At 37.7% G+C, this 19,555-nt stretch overlaps 1 protein-coding gene across 1 annotated transcript in view; it reads left to right on the forward strand.

Annotated features, from left to right (window-relative positions):
- SLC9A8 (solute carrier family 9 member A8) overlaps window positions 1-19,555 on the forward strand; it is a 35,520-nt gene that overhangs the window by 13,838 nt on the left and 2,127 nt on the right. Inside the window, exons 5-15 of the mRNA XM_068912217.1 lie at window positions 3,078-3,161; window positions 4,864-4,965; window positions 5,669-5,703; window positions 6,765-6,908; window positions 8,148-8,286; window positions 10,193-10,298; window positions 13,329-13,445; window positions 15,010-15,092; window positions 16,851-16,962; window positions 17,403-17,623; window positions 18,710-18,856. Of these exons, the coding sequence (XP_068768318.1) occupies window positions 3,078-3,161; window positions 4,864-4,965; window positions 5,669-5,703; window positions 6,765-6,908; window positions 8,148-8,286; window positions 10,193-10,298; window positions 13,329-13,445; window positions 15,010-15,092; window positions 16,851-16,962; window positions 17,403-17,623; window positions 18,710-18,856 (1,290 nt within the window). The remainder of the gene's footprint in view (window positions 1-3,077; window positions 3,162-4,863; window positions 4,966-5,668; window positions 5,704-6,764; window positions 6,909-8,147; window positions 8,287-10,192; window positions 10,299-13,328; window positions 13,446-15,009; window positions 15,093-16,850; window positions 16,963-17,402; window positions 17,624-18,709; window positions 18,857-19,555) is intronic.

Consider the following 19,555-nt stretch of genomic DNA (forward strand, 5'->3'; position numbering starts at 1 on the left):
TTCTTCAGAATGGCTGTGCTAAAAATCAAAATTTTTTTTATTTACTTACTATTTTCAGCATGACTTTAAAACTATAACGTATTATAGTGCTATAAACGGATGCTTCACAAAGCAGTCCATGCAGCCTGGCATGCTTCTTGGGTGCTCGAGTTTCTTCTGTAAAGACTGCAGAAATGAGTGTGCTTGAAGCAGCCACTTTTTTCACTCTGGTTGAGATACTGACAGCATTACACAAGCTTTATATCCAGCAGAAAATAGAGGCAAAGTAGCTGTGCAGAAGGCTGTCCTTGTCTTGGTGCTCTGTGCTTTATAGACTTAGATATTAGGAAGAAAATGTTCACCGTGAGGGTAATCAAACACAGGAGCAGGTGCCCAAAGAGCTGGTGGAATCTCCATGCGTGAAGATATTCAAAAATTGAGCTTGGGCAACCTAAATTGCTTGGAGTTGTCCCCGCTTTGAGCAAGGAATTGGATTGGGACCTCCAGAGGTCCCTTCCGACCAGAATTACTCTGTGAAGCTGTGAGGTGTTATCCGTGCCTGCGTGGAGTTACAGAGGCTTCCCCAGGGAGGGAGAATCCTGGCAGAAATGTCTCCAAGAGGTGAACCCTACAGCGAAGCAAGGCTTTTGTCTTCTGCAGCTTTGTCCACGTCATCAAAGCAATGAGTGCTTCATTATTTCTGCTTTAATTTACGATAATGCAATATTTAAATTATTGTTTTATTTCGTAGGATCAAACAGTTTTTTAGGATTAGATCAGTGAACTGGCTGAAATCACAGTGATTTAAATCACCAGTTTTAAACAAGATTTATATTAGCAAGCTGAAAAATCTCTGAGTAGTGCATTTTAATCCTAGCTTGCAGTTTACTTTTCCTTGGCAGTTATTTCCATAGAGGAAGTTGTTTGTTTTTTTTTTATTATTTGAAACACATTGAAGGGCACAGATTTTCCACAAAATGTAGCTTTTTAATTAAATTTGGTACTTCTTTTTTGTCAACTAATTCAGTGTGCGTTCTTTTAAGCAATTGCATAGTTTGAGAGAAAAATTATGATGTTTAATTTGTCAACACATACTATTAAAGAGCAGAGGGTGGTGCCTGAGTTACTGCTAGATGATGTTTTTTCTTTCCTGACTTTTGTGGGCTGGATTTGGCTTAAAATTGAAAGTCAGTTAAAAATCCACAAAATTAGCATTCTGAAATAGCTTCTTACTGGTTAACTAAAATAATCTGAAGTGGATCAGGCTTGCAGGAATTAAAAAGAAAGTTTAAAATAGGCTTTGTACTGAGCAGTGATTCTGCGAACACAGGAAATACTGAGCTGCTGAATTGGCTAATTATTTCTGGTCAGAAGTGGTCAAACCTTGAGAGGCACTGGGTATGCTGCCTAGGCTTGACTCATATTATCAGCTAAGATAGTGTCCCAGATAAGACGTTCTTATTTGATTACTTAAGTTCCTCTTCCTATTAAAGCTTAGGCTGTTACAGTTTCAGATGTGAAAAGTTCTAATTAACAATGACTATTAGGTACTTTTGAAAATTAATTTTAAATCCTTTTAAAAATTTTTGAATTTACCAGAGAGTTTGTGTTTATCTGCCATACAAAAAAAATTAACTGTATATTTAACTGTATGTAACTGTAGGCTATGTTTATGTGAAAAGCAAAACTTAGACCAGATCCCTGCCCTAAGAACTCTGTAGTGTAATTTCTTGCAGTCGTGCTTTACTAAGTGATCAGTGGACCTTATGCTTGCTGCAGATTCTTGGTGGTTAACAGAGCTGACAATTAGTCTTTGTATTTTGCTTTCCTGGTCTTTACTTCAACGTAGCGTAAATTCACTCCTTCCTTTTCATGATTTCTCTTCTGCTTGTCCAAATCCTTGTTTTTTAAGGGCTTTTAAAACTGTATAAGCAATTAGAATGTGGTTTTTTTAGTCTAATGCAGTTGCTGAATTGACAGAAGCAGGGTAGCGTTAGCCATCCACGCACTGAACTGTGTATGCAGAGCAGTGGACTAGAGTGTGCTGCGGGGGAAAGCGTCTCAGTGTAAAGGATGAGTTTTATTTTCTAAGTCCCGAAAATCCTTTAAGATGATTATCGCTGTTGGAGATATGAATGAGACTTTAGAGAGATGAATGTTTTCTGTTTTGAAGGCGGATGATTTAGCAGAACAGTCAGTCAGCTGTTTAACCTTGATTTCAACCAATTAATTGTTGTTTATTAAGGTGACAAGTTGTGCTGTATTCAGCACTGTGTGGCCAAGAGGGAGCGTGGTTGGTAGGGAGGCACATTGAACCATGATGAATCTGCCTTCTGTGTTTAGTCTGCCAGCAAGAAAAAACGGTGCCAGTTTGATAGTATGACTTTACAAAACAGTTTAGCCAAGTGACGAAATAAACACTGGAGAATAAGATTGCAAAAAATAAAAATAAAAAAATGCAATCTTACTTTGCAGTAGGCTGCATTTATATCACTCTAATAGTAAAAAGCAACCATCAGAAGAATCAGATTAAATTACAGGCATTAATTGTATTTGCCAAGAAGAATCAAGCCTCTGAGTCCAAACAATATTATATATCTTGAGCCTGTTCACTTGCAAGTGTACTAAGATGGTGAGCTGATTTCTTGTGGTCCATTGATTAGCTTTCTAGTGAAACTGTACTTGACCACAGTTAGCCTAGATTATATTCAGATCAGTGGCCAGGAAGTCCAAATTCCTTGACCATCCTTATAGGTTTTGAGAGTGTGCAATAAAATGGAAATACTTTTTGTGAGAAACACTTTTCCTTTGTCAGAAAAAAATCTCTTTTCTGTTTTCGGCTTATTTGGGAACAGTAATTTAAAACAAGTAGCACTTGGTTTTCTATCACTCGATAAAAAAGGAATTTAAAAAATAGCCTTGAAGTAGTTTAATATTCTACAATCTTTTATTTTGTGGTAAAAAGTGAGAAATACTATTGTAATTTTCATTTTCCCATGTATTTTATTTTTTTAAAAAGTAATTTCCCCTTTGGAAGGTTTGATGTTGTTTCACTTATCATGATATCCTTGAAATTATACTTCATTTTTATTTTGCAGGAGGAAGAAATGTTTCGTCCAAATATGTTTTTTCTGCTTTTGCTTCCACCTATTATATTTGAATCTGGATATTCATTGCACAAGGTTAGCCCCTGCAATATGCTCGTTTTATGTGATGAGGTTTTGTTTGAAACAGATTCTGCTTTCAGTTGTTCTAATGGAATTTAGATAAATTGCACTGAATTCCACCATATTGTTAGTCATAGAATTGAAAATGAAATTTAGCCTCTTTAACCCCGCATGCAACAATGTAGCTTGTTACTGTTAACTGAGTGCTGGCAAGGTTGTAAGTACTGCAGCAGAGGTTATTTTCCGTGGTCCAAGAGGTGTGTCACCTCAGCAGAGCTGCACAAGGGATGATGTGAAGGAGGCAAAATGGGAAGGAGCAGGTGCGCACGTGGGAAAGGTGGGGTCAATCTGCCTCTAAAGAAGGGGCAAGTTGATAAGTTTACAAGGATTTTCTCTTTCTGCTTGAGAGGCTGTTAATCCATGGACGTTTCTTGCAATGATCGAGTTGGCTGAGGCAGTTTTGGTCCTCCCTGGATAAGGCCTTTTCATCTGAGCTGTGCTGGAGGAGAGGGAATGAGCGGTGGGAGGGAATCGTAGTGTAAATTGGTGTTGTCACTGAAGATTTTTGCTAATGAAATCTCAACCTAAGCATCCTGGTTGCTAGTCCATTTCTTACAAGCCTTTTTCCACATACCCTGTATGCAATAAATGGACTAATTTCCAGATCTCTCCGATGGGAAATATGTCCAAGTGCTTGTGAATATCCACCCTGTTTGCCTGAGGATTGGTTTGTTGTTAGGGTACCAAACTGAAATCCTGTCCTGGGTGCCACAGGGTTTTACTGCCACTTTTTGCTTGAGACCCACAATATGAGAAAGAATGGCCTGAGATGAAAACCAAAATATTTTTTATTTTTCCTTATACGCTGCTTCAGTGGCCGTATTTCCACTTCATACTTTTACTTTGGGCTTGGCTTAGCTAAAGAAAATCAGTTGTATTTTTGAGTGTACTAAGATACACTCTTTCCTTTAAAGAGGTTAAAGCCTTCATATAAGAAAACATTGCATTCAAACGCACATTTTTGGAATGAAAACAGAGTTGGATTTTTTGGTTGCAACATATGGGAGAGTACTTTCAAATTCTCAGGCTTAGAGCAGTACCTGAAATCTGAGTGAACTTTTGATTCCACGATTGTCATCAGCCAGAGCAGGTACTATCGCTATGTAAGAAATCTTAATAATCATAACTAACCTAAATGAGAATTAGATCCTATGTAAGCAGGTCAGGAAAGCGATTAGTTTAACCTGTTTTTAATTACTAGTTGAAAAATAAGCTATTTGTAATGAAGTAAAATCACAGATTGAAATTCTTGTAAAGTACAAACTGAAAAGTGTGTTAGTTTAGAACGTATTGCACATAAAGGATTCCTAGATTTTTAACCTTAAGAGGACAGAACAAAATAGCAGAAGGAAGAAGATTTTGAGCTAAAGCTGATTTTTAGAGGATCAAACTGGTAGGAAGAACAAGCTAGGCCTGCCAGCTTTGCTTTATTCACGTTTCAATCTTTCGCTGCTGTCCTCGAAAGAGTGGTCTCTTTAGGCAAATGGTATGGATATACGTATTGGGATACCTGGAACCAAACTAACGTGGTTTAATTGTCTCTGAAGAGCAGCTGTGGCTCAGAATCTAATTTAGATAGAACTGTACAGATGCAGAACCAAAACACGACTCCTCCACCAGTTCGTTTTTACTCATTGTCTTTATTATTGTATTCCAGGGTAATTTTTTTCAGAACATTGGTTCCATCACTCTCTTTTCTGTATTTGGCACTGCAATATCAGCTTTCATTGTAGGTGGAGGAATTTACTTTTTGGGCCAGGTAAGAAAAACCTCTTTGCAGCGCATATGTATGTCCAACTTGTCCTTTGAGAGTCCAGGCAGAAAAACAGAGTGAAAGTGAGTTCCTGGGTCACCAAGTCCAGCTCTCTGCTATCATGGAGGCAATGTTATATAACCTCTCCATAGGTATATCGTGCTCCATATTAAAAGCAGTTAAGGCTTGAATACAATTTGACATTTTTTACTTCCCTGATCTTTCAATTGGAAGGCTGTTCCAGAAGTTGACTTCTCTAAGGGTTAGAAGCCATATTCAAATTTGCAGTATTAAACTTACTTGTTCTTATGCCAACGGTTTTCTTTAGCATAAAAAAGTCTTATGCCAAAGTTTTCTTGGCGTTTCCTCTTTGATTAGTTCTAGACACAGATAATCATATCTTCTCTTAGACCTCGCTTTGTTAGGCTGAACAATCTGTGCTTTCCTACTTGCCTCTCCCACGTTTCCATTCCTTTGAATGCCTTAGTTACTCTACTCATCTGCATGTGTTCCATTTTCAGCTGGTCTTTCCTGAATCTGGTGACCAGAATTGTAACATATCACTGTTAGAGGGCAGTGTTAGATTGGGTATACTAAAGCTGTTATTATGATTTTTTTCATCATAATGGACTTAGATTTGGTGAATATTTTTTAAGAAATGGAAGAAACACATAGTTGATTGTAATTTATGTTTTGCCTATTCTTTCAGGCTGATGTAATTTATAAACTCAACATGACAGACAGGTAAGCTCTTGGTGAAATGGTGCACTATATATCGAATGAAGGACTCATCGAGATAACGCTGTAGATGGGGTATGCACTGTAGCTGGCCAGTTGTTCTGGTTATTGTTTGAATTGCTTAAATTCAGTATAGTATATGAAACTATTAAATGGATCTAACATTTCTGAGCTCTATTATGACAGCCTTACTACCAAATAGTATTCTGTGCTAAGTGAGTTTTCCGGAACATAAGCATACTTGTTTTTTAACTAACCTTAAAGTTAAAATATGTAAACTTTATTTAATTGGGATTATTAAAATATATCGTAAAAGCACAACTTGTGTATCCAGAACTTCTCTTAAGAGACAGAATTAATTTTTCAGTATCAATAGTGTAAATTTTTCAAGAACTTTGCAAAGTATCTAATCAGTTTTTTAGAAGTACACCAATCTACAGTTAAATACACATTTTGTTCCTAGTACAATAAAAATTTGAGATTTTTATTTGTTTACTGTATAGCCAAGTACAGTGTTTTTCTGTTAAAATTCATAAATAATTTCAGTGACAAGCAAGAAACATGGTAAGTAAAATATGCATGAACAGGAAAAGTCTTTGTTACTTGGTTCCAGCATTTGACTTTATGCACCAGAACAGTCCCATTGCTTCTGTATTGGAGTCTATATCTTTGGATTCCAGAGTAATGAAATGTTAACCGTTCCATTTAGACAATAGGCTTTAATACTCCTGGACAGGTGACACTATGCATGTATGATACATGGTTGTTTTTTCTTATTTAGTTGTAGCAAGACATGGATACTGCTGTTGAGAGTTGGGAGATAAATATTTCTCAAACTTCTTTTCCACCTGGACAACAGCTTTTCTCTTTGATACATCAGTAAATTAAAAAAAAAATCCCATTTTTCACCTGAAGTTCTCATGAGTGGGAAGGGAACTTTCCGTTAATATGTATGGACTCTACAGCATACAACCTCTGTGTTACTAGTTGTTAATGTATATTTGTAAATTTATTATGTGCATGTTTTTCTGTACTCTAGTTTTCTGTTTTGTTTTGTGTTCTCCCAGTTTTGCATTTGGCTCTTTAATATCTGCAGTTGACCCGGTGGCTACTATTGCCATTTTCAATGCTCTCAATGTGGATCCGGTGCTTAACATGTTGGTTTTTGGAGAAAGCATTCTCAATGATGCAGTTTCTATCGTCTTGACTAAGTAAGTGCGTTTGACCTACACATGTTTATGAAACACTGCAATGACACTCTTTTCTGTTTAATTAGAGTTATTCAAGTATACAATATTTCTTCCATGTCCAATTGCGACAAATCATGTGCTTCTGGCTTAAAGCTGAGTTTTGATACTGATCCTTCTTTGTTAAAAGCACTTCACTCTTTTCTGACATAAACTGCATAGGCAAAAGACAGTAAATGACTGTCTTTTTGCAGCTTCCTCAGTGCCTCATCTTATTGACCCCCAAATTGGAATTGGTTGCTTTGTAAGTCCGTAAGTTTATCAGCTGTCTTTCCATCTGAGTGTCCTGACAACTGAAATCCAAGAAGTTCCTTTCAATCTTGCAGAAAAATATTTTCCTAGCCAAATATGCAGCTGTAGATCCGGTATCATTGGCTTATACCTAGAATCAAGACTTCAGGTTTGGGGGATGCATTGACACTTATGCAGTAAGAACCTACTTAAATATTTATGTTGAGGCTACTGCAAGGAAGAAGAGCATCCAGTATCCTCATCCTTTACCCATTATACTTCTTTGAGACTGAAAGAGTGAAAAAATGCAGCCATATCTTCATGTTCTTACTGAAGTCAACAGATGTCACCATGAATGTTTACAAGGAGCAGAGCTGCTGAGTAGGAAGGTAGTAAAGTTAAAGTCATTTTTGAAGGAACTGTTTCTTAAGGAGTGCAATTGTAGGTCCTTTTACAGAAGACCGTGAAGGATTTCCTCTTTCCTCTTCAGATCATCTTTGGTTTTCTCCAGTGACCTTCCTCCCTCTTATCCACACCTAGGTATTTGAGGGGAGGTCTTCCTATTTGTTTGTCCTGTTAGGATCACATGATCTGTCTCTTTACTTTTTCTTGGGCTGACTTTTCACCACTGCAACATGTGCCTTCTTTTCCTCTTTGAAAGTTTGAAAATTGTTTTGAAATACTGGGCATTGTCATAGCCTATTTTCACCATTCTGAGGTTTCTTCAGAAGAGCAATGCTGGATTTCCAGATTTCGAGCAGAGTTAGGTTTCCCCTTGGGGACTACGCCAAGGCTTGACTAGCATCACCTGATATTCTTCTTGTTATATGTATCATAGTAGAAGCCTTTTAAGAGTGGCAGCAACAAAGAGAGGGAAGTCCTTTTTTTTTCCTCTCTCAAAAGGTATTTGGCTTATGTCCAGGCTTAGAATTTATAACTGTTCCTTTTTATTTATTTTTTAATCATTTCCAGCACAGCGGAAGGTTTGACAAGAGAAAATATGTCAGATGTAAGTGGATGGCAAACCTTTCTACAGGCACTGGGATATTTTCTTAAGATGTTCTTTGGCTCTGCAGCACTTGGCACACTTACTGGCCTTATTTCTGCATTAATATCCTTTTTTAATTTTGGTAATGTGGTACACATGTAAATTGGTGACCTCTAAAGTTCTAATATTATTTTTTGTTCCCATATTCTCCAGTGTTTCTTAGAGGTTATTTCTTATTAGAGCTCATTCTGTTGGCTGAGGATTTTCTCGTGCTCATTTTGTTTTCATGTTAGTGCACTTGGGTATATGAACATAATTAAAGTTTGAGATGCTGTGCAGTAGCTCATATTCCGTGTTACAAAATATGGTAATTGTTCTCTAAATTCACAATATGTTAATTTCGTTTCAATATTGATCCATTAGTGCAAGTGTAAGCTCTTCTTTCACATAAATAAAACTCTCTCTCCCCCCCCCAAAAAAGCTGTTTTTCCCCAGGGCTTTTGAGTCAAGCCTGCCCATATGTCCCTATGTATCATATTCGGCCGGCTGAATGTAGATACTACTGATCTGGGCTTATGTTGTGTTATATCTTTTTGCCTTTCCGCTTACATGAGTTGGTTGCTAAACAACTCAAAGCTTCTCTACTGAGATAAGGAGGGATGTTTGTTTAAGTCAAATACCTTTGTTACTTTTGAAAGCTTGCTTTAACGTTAACACAGAATTCACTGTAGGCAATTTTTTGTGCTAGGCTTATGCAACAGATATTCATGTGATGTGGAACATACTGTTAAGCACTTTGTAAATAAGAACAACAGAGTATTCAGTTAAATGCAGACGTGTTTACCCTCTTGGTTCTTTAGAATGATTCCTTGAACTTTTAAATTGTTCCGTATATCTCAATGAGAGAGTGAGAGAGTTTTTCAGCATTCTTTCGCTGATATCTAAGTGATATAAAGCCAAACAGAAAAGTAGTTTATTTGCCCTGATATATGATTGTTATTTGTGCCTCATAGTATTAGATTTACCATAAGCATGCAACATTTCGGTGAAGCAAAGGAAATCTATAATAGTTACCAGCAGATAAATATGTTTGAAGCTTGGTGGTTTGTGACCCAGGAGGAAAGTGGACTTTTGTGTCACTGCCATCTAGTCTTTGGAATTCTAACAAAGATGGCAGGTGAAGTATTTTGAGAGTTGAGACAAGGATGTGATTCAAAGAATGCGTGAATGTGTTTTGTCACTGTTAATATTATTGCAGATATGTCTTATCCATCTGAAAGTATCTAAAAGGGTAGTGACTGAAGAGAGGAGAATATTTACATGTTTAGTGTGGCAAATATTTACATCTGAGGCAAAGTCATCGTCTTGTATTTGGGAGCTGTGCTGCAATGCCGTGCATGAGATGCAAAGCAGTAGAATTTGCAAACCTTGACAAGTGTCCACACTTGTGAGTACAAACATAAACACGGTAAGTTTAGCTCAGCTCATCATAAATATCAAAAGGAAGTTACTTCTATTGAAACAGAGATGAGAGTTATCTCACTTTTAAGTTGCTGTTTCATAGCTCTCCCCTATTTTTAAAGAAGACTTTACTATGTAATGACTCTGTGGTTTCTCTGCAATAGTTTTGGTGCAATCAGTTCACTACTTTATGGGCGAGAATCCTTATCTGGCCATCAGGGGAGAGATTTCAAAGAGTGAAAGTGTAGGGAAGTGACTCTCCTAGATCCAAAGTTTGGCCTGCTGTCATCAGTGTTGTAGAGGTATGTCAGTATCAGAACTCTCTGTCTCGAGGTCTGTCCGTTCTGGTGGACTTCTACGAGCAGTAGCTTCTACCAAAAAGAAACATTCCTCATCAGAAATTATTAATCTTTCCACACTTGATTCATAGGTCAATTTGTAGACTTTTTCAGCTATTTGCTAGATAAGTACATTAAACATAATGACTGATTCATAATAGAATTGTATAGATTTAAATTTTTCTTGGGATGTTTTTCACTTATATTTTCCATAACGTTTTCATATGTACATGCTAAAGCACATTGATTTAAGGAAGACCCCCTCTCTGGAGTTTGGGATGATGATCATCTTTGCTTACCTTCCTTATGGACTTGCAGAAGGTATCTCACTCTCAGGTGAGTAGCAAAATGAATATGTGCAAGTTTCTTTGATAAACTTAAGGAGTAGGTCCTCTTGGTGTCTAAGAAGGCTCCTGTTTTTTTTTTTTTTTTTAATGTGTTTTCTCATTTAACCTGTGCCTTTACTTCTGACCTTGCCTCACTTCAGGGAAGCACTCATTCTCTTCTTAATGTTTGTGAAGATATAAATACAGAAAAGTTGATTGCAGTTTTCATAAGCATTAGATAGCCAAGATAAATAACAGTATTCTCCCCAGTTACCTCTGCCTCACATAGAAGAAGAATGGCAGCTGCACGCTGTAGGGCTTTGGCCACGTGTTGCCTAGCTTAGATAACAAACCAACCTACTCCCTAGTAGCCATTTTTGTGGCCGTTCTTCAGTGCCACTGGACAAGTTTCACTGAGACCACGAGGTTTTATAAATATCTCTATATACTAGGTAGAAGTTTTGCTGCAAGACCAGGAGAAGAGGCTTAGAGGTGAACTTTTTCAGTCATTCTGTAGAATCAAGTCCAAAGACAGGGTCTAGTTCTGCTGGATGCTCATCTCTGACCTCTGCTGATTTCAGTGGTTTTGGAAGACACTCAGCTTCCTATCTCATTTCATAGTTATTCTTAAAGGGAAATGGGAAAGGATGCAACAATTAGCATCATTTAAATAGCTCAGGCGTCTGTTTGGATCCAGTTTGAGAAGGTGAGTATTTTTTAGTGCGTTAAAAGATACATTTGTTCTACAAGTTTGTATAATAAGAATGTTACTGGTGTCTGAGAAGTAATAGCAAGGCTAGATTTCTTGTAAATGATCTGCAGGTATGAAATGACACTTTCTAAAAGGTACATGTGCACTAACATGGATATTTTGGAATGGAATCTGTAGTAGTATATTTTAGCATACCTCCACTGAAGTGAGTAAAGTTGTATTTTTTTATATGTATGAAGATGTGGCCTGTAATCGTGTAAGTTACGCAGTCAAGATGTATAATGCTAGTGCAAACATTCCATTCTGCCCACCTGCATCCAAAACTATTCTTTCCGTGTGTGTAGGCCAACACGTATATAGGGTAATGGAAGTTATCTGAAACTTGAGCAAGCAGCCTGGTGTGTTTTAATATTTGTGTTGTCGTAAAAACAAGTTTTGCCTTTATGAAGATTATACTGGAATTGTCAGCCTATTACATGAATGCCTTAGAACATGGCCTTTTTATTTCTAGTATATATTGCTTATGCATCTAAAAATGATAATAAAGTACTACAGAATTACAGTAATATTACATTATACAACCAACATACTTGTATTTGGTTCATGACCAACAAGAATTTATGGTGAGATTCCTAGTTAGTTACTCTTAGCATGTTAGCGGTCCTTTATTTTTTTATTTGTAAAGACAGGTTCTTTGATTTACTCAAATGCCTTCAAGAATGAGTTCTCAAGAATACAGATTTTAAATGACCTTAGTCAGATCACCTCTCTGTTTCAGACAAAGGATTCTTTTGACTGTACCTCAGTTGTTTATTCTAATCCTTCCAGTCGAGTTCATCCGGGCCGCTCCTGGGCATGTAGCTCTAGCCAAACTCTTCTAGGCTTTCAGACTTCCTTTGTTTTGGACTAAGCAGGCACACTCCCAAATGTCATCTAGTCCTCTCCATGATCTGCACTGCAGTTGATTTCCTCTGGGCTATATTGTTGCTTTTGTGCAGTTATTTCCTAAATTCCTCACAGGGAATGGTGTAGTTTTTTTTCCAAGTGCACTGTTTAATTCTCCCACAGTCCTAACCATCAACTCACATGACAGCCTTCTCAGCTGTAAGTCTGTGCAGCAGCCTTGGAAATGTTTAAAATTTCCTTTAAGATATCCATTTAAAATTTCCTTTAAAATGTCCAGGTCCTTATGAACACCGACTGATTGGCAGTGAGCTTCTGTGATGTGTCTTGGAGGGTGAGAGAAATAGGTTAGAATTCAGATTCATCCTATAAATGTACAAGAAGTAAGAATCCAAGGTAGATGGAAAAATTTCTAACTCAAATCAAAGATACAAGAATATAGCGAACTTGTATTTGGTTCATGACCAACAAGAATTTATGGTGAGATTCCATAGTTAGTTGCTCTTAGCATGTTAGGGGTCCTTTATCTTTTTATTTGTAAAGACAGGTTCTTTAATTTACTCAAATGCCTTCAAGAATGAGTTCTCAAGAATACAGATTTTAAATGACCTTAGTCAGATCACCTCTCCGTTAACTGTGTCCTGCTAACTGTGTCCAAGCTGTGCATGTTGTTAGGGCACCAAACTCTGTAATGGTAAATTTAGTGGCTTTTTTCATAGTTGACGGCTGAGACTAATCTTTGTAATAACCTATCCTAGTGCTGGATGTAAGGAGCACATCCTGCATAGTAGCTTTGCTTACAAGCCATACGTATTGGGCTGTCCCTCCCTACCAAGGTAATTTTGGCCCTGAACTCTCAAGTCTCAGTAGCTTTTCTGATTCTCTGATTGATAGCAAATTGGGGTACCCCTCCATATGCTGTTCTTTCTTCGTTTTTTACAGTATTAGAGCTGATGCACCATACTTCAGTGGATTCCCACTGATGCCCTGCTGGTTTTAGTCTACTCCTGATGGAGTGGTTGGGCCTGGTTGATCAGCAGGTCCCACTGACACTTTATTGGAGAACTAAATGATATAGTTTTCTAGCCCTGTTATTCTCAGATTGGTTCTACTCCTCTCTTGATCTCACCTCTTTATCGTATTAGGAGAATGAAAGGCAGAAAAATGCACGCAAGATTTCAGATTATTTCCCTCACTCTTATGGGAAAACCTGAGGTAACAGGGATTTATTGTAGCTTGCACGTGATCTGTGTTGGACCTCCTAGTATTTGCATGACTGATGGAATGAGACCGATGTGAATAACAGCGGTAATAGAAACCTCACTCATCTCTTCATAAACTTTTGTGTTGGTAAAGGTTATAGACACAAATAATGTTTACAGAGTACAAAGTATTCTTTTGTTGATTGCCACATTGTATCTACAGGTATCATGGCAATCCTCTTCTCTGGCATTGTGATGTCTCACTATACACATCATAATCTGTCCCCAGTCACACAGATTTTAATGCAGCAGACACTGAGAACCGTTGCTTTTATGTGTGGTAAGTGCTATGTTTAGTATATGTCTAATATTGAGAGTTTAGAAATCAGTTTGCGTGAAATGGTGATTCCGGTGGGAGCAAGAAAGGTGGATTTTCCTCTAGCAATTTGTTTGTCAGTGGTACATGTCTTTAACAGAAGACTACCTAGTAATGGAGGCTGGAAGGCTGTCAAAAGTCACCTTTCAAAACATACAGTAAATCTGCTCCTTCTCCCATCCTGCAGGCTGCTGCTAAGATTTGTCGCAAGATTGATAACCAAATAGATTTATCTGACTCCTTTCTCCCTCAAGCCTATTTTTAGTTGTAGGAGATGGAATATAGCTGTATTTTTAACTGATTTGGGATATTAAAAAACAACTTGAAAAAACAATAGCTTCACAAATTGAGAAGAAACTTTTGGAAGTAGTGATACAAGCAGCTCAGAGCCACATAGACTTTCTATTTCCTTTTATGAGCCAAACTTTGAAAGAAAAGACATGAGTGTGTATTACAAATATATATCCCCATATATGCCATATATATGCCATATATGGCATAAAAGTGTCCCATGCTTTTTGCAAAAAGTTGCTTGCATTTGAAGTGTAGACAAGAAGTAGCACTGCTGCAAACTAAATTTAACCACGTGTCTGAGCACCAGTAGCTCATCAGCTTTTTACTCTTGTGTTACAAATACTAAAAAAGACATGTTCATTCAAGTCACTGTAAAGGAGATACTGCATAATTTTTTTAAATATTCACAGCAGGCTTTGAACATATAAATGTAAGTAACGGGGACCCAAAGCATGAGCAGTAAAGTGATAAGCTGGAGTAATTCAGTTACTTGCTACCGTCTGTCCAAAACCTTCCTATCTGTAATTGCCTTTATAGTAAGGATTCTAGCTTCCTAGGACAGCTACTGGTGTAGTGGTCTTGTGAAACATCATCACTGTGAGAGTCTCTAATGGTAGCAGGTTGGTACTTAGGAGATGAAATGTTTAGATTACTGGAGCAATTGCTCATTGGTGGCCCTAGTGTGGATGTGCAGACATCGCTCACAGGGTTTATTAAAACATACGAGGGTTGGTAGGTCATACAGTGCAGTATTTTATTACAGAGAAAGTTATAAAGTGCTGCAGTTTATAAGAAGTGAATGTGTTTTCACACTGGATGCTATCTAATAGTGCTCAACTTGTAATATATGAGATTGTGCACAACATTTCAGTTTTCAGTACTTTTGAATCAGATTCTATGCAAGTGATTAGTAGCCAGTCCTTTAGCTTAAGTGTGTTCTGCAGCTTGTCCTCTATTCTTCAAGCAAGCAAAACATCCTCTGTCTTTAGAACAAGATTTTGCTGGCTTTGCTCATACTCATTAGAAATTTACAACTGAAAAACAGCCTGCGCACAGGCTAAGGTGCTGACAGTGAGAGTGGGAGAATCTGGCCTTTTGCAAAATGCCACTTGTGCTTATTTTGTGCATCCAGAAATGAGGAAATGTATATTTTATGTGGCATATGTAGTAATTTATTATAGGAGTAGAAATGGTTTTACAGAATTGCTTATTTAAAATGTTTTCTCTTTTTCAGAAACGTGTGTTTTTGCTTTTCTTGGCCTGTCAATTTTTAGTTTTCCTCACAAGTTTGAAATGTCCTTTGTCATCTGGTGCATAGTAGGTATCTAGTTCCTTCCAAACTTGTTTAGATACCTTTGGGGTATTCATGGGGTAAAAAATCCTCACACTTAAAATGTTTCAGAATATTTGTTGTGTTTTATAGAGTTTTATGAAAATACTTCTATATTGCTATGAAAAATACTGAATCTTTTTATATATTGCACATAATTAATTCTCACTAATTGCATGAAGTTATTATTTTATTGTTATTCTCAGCACTTTGGTGTACATACGCAGCAGCATTCTTTAAGGAATTCCAATGTGCTGTTGTTTTGAAACCCATGTGTATAAGATTGCTAAAAATAAGGAAAAGAGCCGTATTTATTTTAACCTTATTTAATTTATTAGAATAAGAAATCTCAACAGATATTAGGATTATTGCAAAAACGCTTTATTCCAGAAATTATTTTTCTGGAAAAAAATCTTGAGTTTTTACATATCTTTAGCTTCATATGAATGATTTGCATAAATGGGCAGTTTGTAGAAAGTACAGTCCAAACTCATGTCAAGCTCTGCTTCATCACTTCCAGCACTACAGTTTTGAGTCTTTCTTTCTCATGTATGTTTACAGTTTGTTCATATAAATAATGTAAATAAATTTAGTGCATGCATGACTTCTTTGCTTTCAGCTCACCTTTTACAGAGATAGGCCTTACTCTTGCTTCCTTCATTCTGTCTTGATGGCATTTATTTCGATGTATCTTTTTGTAATGACACTGTGGATTGTTTCACATGGGATTTACCTATTTCTATTGCAATTATATTAATTTAAAGACGAAAAGTATGTCACCTTTTGCAGCGCGAAAATAGTGAAATGTAAATCCACTTCAAGTCACATACAGGAACTTATACTTGGCACATTTTAGTCCATGGTTCAAGAGAAGAATTGTTCTCTACCGTTCACAGATTAGTGGTATCAACATTGCGTTACACATGTATTACACATCTCTACCCAACTTCCTTATTTAACGTATAGCTAAGGTGTAACACTTCCTCCTAGGTAGCATTGCTCTCACAGCTGTAATGCAAATTGAATAATTTTGGGGTGATTCATAAAGGAAAACAATGCAGCCCTACAAGGATCCTGCTAACTAATTCTGAGGTATTTACCTTTTCAAAGGCCTGTTTGTGGTAGAGTTTATAAAGCGATGTAATTGTGAGGAACTTTGCCTTCCTGGGTTAGTTTTCACTGTACTTCTTAACTGGCTGCCGAGAGATCAGTAATTCGCTCTCCACCCCCCGCCAGTGGATGTATTGGTGTATTTTATAACCGTGCCCAGGGAAGTCTGAAGGACTGAATTACGTGCTCTTTGTTTGGCTTCTGGCTGTCGTCTTTGAGGGACTGGTCCGTAGGGAGACAATACAAATGCCTTCTTGCCTCTTGGCCACTGTGCCAAGGGAATGATTAAAGGAGCTGAACTGACTGAACTGTGTAAAACTTGCACCAAAAGTAGTTCTTTGTCTCCCTAGAACGTGTCTTGGGTTTTGTTTACTGGTTGTAAGTAAAACAGTGTCTGGTCTCTGTCAGTTACAAGTCTGGTATAATTTCAGTTAAGCAGATTAAATGGTTAAAACATTAAATTCCACATTGACCTAAACTGAGAGATTTTTTAATGTTGATTTAGCAGCATGCCTTGTATGAGGCTGGTGTATGATAAGAGTGTATTCACCTTACTCTGCACAAGCCAGATGCAGCTGGGGCCTGCATGAATGTAACGTATCAAATAGTCTTTTTCTTTGATTTTTGTTTTTCAGGTACTTGTTCTGTTTGGTAGAGCAGTGAATATTTTCCCACTTTCCTACCTACTCAACTTCTTCCGTGATCATAAAATCACCCCCAAGATGATGTTTATTATGTGGTTTAGTGGTAAGTAAGTTAAAGCTCAAAGTATGGAGGGCTGTTAAAATGTTTCATCTTTTTCATTATGTGGGCTACACTGAGAGGAAACGGTTTTCCATCTGTGCAGCAAAACTCAGCGGAACATTTGCACCATTTTCGAATCCAAATACAGTAGATAGATGTTCTTTCCCCCTTGTGCCAGAGGATGGTGATGCATAGATTCCAACTACAGCTTTTCTGCAAAGAAGCTAATTTCTTTCTAGCTCTAACAACGTTATAGCTTGAAAAGCATAATAGCTGAAGAGCTCTGATTCATTTTAGGGTGGTAACCAAATGCTAGAAAAATGGCACAGTGTAGGTCTGTAAATATCTTTAAAGTTAGAGGACTCCCGATGAGGTAACTGGGTGCTGAGGACCAATGTTAGTGTTGATTTGCTCTTCGTTGATTTGTTATTCTCTCTGATAAGGTTTACGTGGCGCAATTCCCTATGCTCTCAGCCTCCATTTGGGCTTGGAACCAATAGAGAAGAGGCAGCTCATTGGGACTACAACAATCATCATTGTGTTGTTCACAATTTTGCTGCTGGGAGGAGGAACCATGCCCCTTATCAGACTGATTGACATTGAGGACTCCAAAGCACGCAGGAGGAACAAGAAGGACATTAATCTTAGCAAGACAGAGAAGATGGTTTGTTTCTCTTTTATTCAGTGAACTATTGCTGTTACTTCTTTACCTTTTCAAAGAAAAGGCCAGTACATAGTAGAAATTTTTACTAAAAAATAAAGTAAAAATAGTAGAAGCATGGTAGGAGAAAACCAAGCAACGTCATTTTAAAAAAAAAAATTGTTAAGACAGAGCTCGGTTAGTATTTACACAAGTAAGTCTGGGACTCTAACTCAATTTATAAATTGGTCAGTAGAAATTAAGGTAACCTCTGCAAAAGCATGGAGTAGATGATACAGGATAGGTTGAATCATATATAGAGAGAATGTAGCTAGTAAATTGTGAGTCATGCATTAATCATAAAAGGCAGAGAGGAATTATTTTGAAAAAGGTCAAAGCAAAGGCCATGAGAAGGTTGTAACAGCATCCCTCTGAGTGGGGTTTATTTTAAAGCAGTTCTTGGCTAAGCAGAAGTACTGCAGAAAACTAACGGCCAGTCTGAAACCTCACGTGCTAAAGGCAGGAGTGCAAGAAGCCCCGAGCTTTTGTCTGCTTTTCCCCAAGCTCTCAAAGAATACATGCAGGGTCTTGTTCTACAGGATGTGAAGAACAGCTGTTTTGGCATGAAGTTTCAGGAGCTTTGCAGTGTTTGGAATTAACTTGTGCCTGCTGTTCATGTAGGGAAGTGTGCGTAGAAAGGTCACAGTGACAAGCACGTTCTGATACAGGGCTTGCTTTCAGTGTGAGAGTCAGCAGTCACCTGGACAATGGCATTGAAGTGTTGTTGCTTGCTGGGTAAACTCATTGTTCAACTCACAAGAGAAAACCTATGCGCTAGAAATTTCTGCCGTCTGAAATGGAAACAGTACAAAATAAGGTAAACAGGCTTCAAATGTTCCTTTCAACATGGAAAGGGAAGTGGCTCTGGGAACCAACAAATGGAAAGATTCATACAGCCATAAGCCTTGATAGGCTGAGGTGATAATTTCCATTTTGTTCCAGCATGGGAGTTGTTTGTGAGAAGGGAGAGAGCAGCATGGGCTGAAGCAAACTGGAAGGAACAACTGCCATATTTCTAGAAGTTATTCCAATATTTTGTGTTTTTTCTAGGGGAATACTATAGAATCTGAACATTTGTCAGAACTCACAGAGGAGGAGTATGAAGCCCAGTACATAAAACGCCAGGACCTCAAAGGGTTTATGTGGTTTGATGCTAAGTATTTGAATCCTTTCTTCACCAGACGACTGACACAAGAAGTAAGTGTTGCTTCTTTTCTTGAAGAGAAGAAACAGTGTGGTGGAGTTCACTGTCATTTCACTCCGTACCATTCAAGGCTCGTAATGCAGCTATGCAACTTCTACATTAGGAACAGTGAGACATATAGTATATTACTTGTTCATATGTAGAGCAGCTGTAGTGAAAAGCTGCACTGTAAAATTGCAGTTTGAATTAAATGAGCACCTTTCAGGGCCACCGCAATTAAACTTTAAAGCGTATATGGCTTTACTGAACTCGGCTTTCATCTTACAGACTACTGTGACCATATCAAGAGTTTGGCAGCTGAATCTAAAATTGTGCCTAATAGAGCTTCCAAAGCTAAACTTACTAGAAAAAGCTGCCACCATTCATGTACTTTTTAAAGTGCTGTCACACAAATTGTTGCTCCCTTTTGCTGTACAAGGTCCTGTGAATTCTTGAGCTGTGATTTTTCTGCAGTGTGCACCTTTTAGCTTGGAATTTTGCACTGGGATTGCAACCTTCACTTTCTAGACTTCCTCGCTGGGAGACAGATTTCGAAGCTGTGATACAAAGTGACACGTGGGGGAACGTGGAGAAGACTTAACCTGAGGGGTTGAGAGGTGTAAATGTGCTGTGCTGTTTTCAATCTAAGCCTTTAGAAGCCTGAGATTCCTTAGCCACAGAATTCACTGTTTTCCCAGTTCGCCAGGAAATCC

Source organism: Struthio camelus, chromosome 18, assembly GCF_040807025.1.
Source record: "Struthio camelus isolate bStrCam1 chromosome 18, bStrCam1.hap1, whole genome shotgun sequence".
Lineage (NCBI taxonomy): Eukaryota > Metazoa > Chordata > Aves > Struthioniformes > Struthionidae > Struthio > Struthio camelus.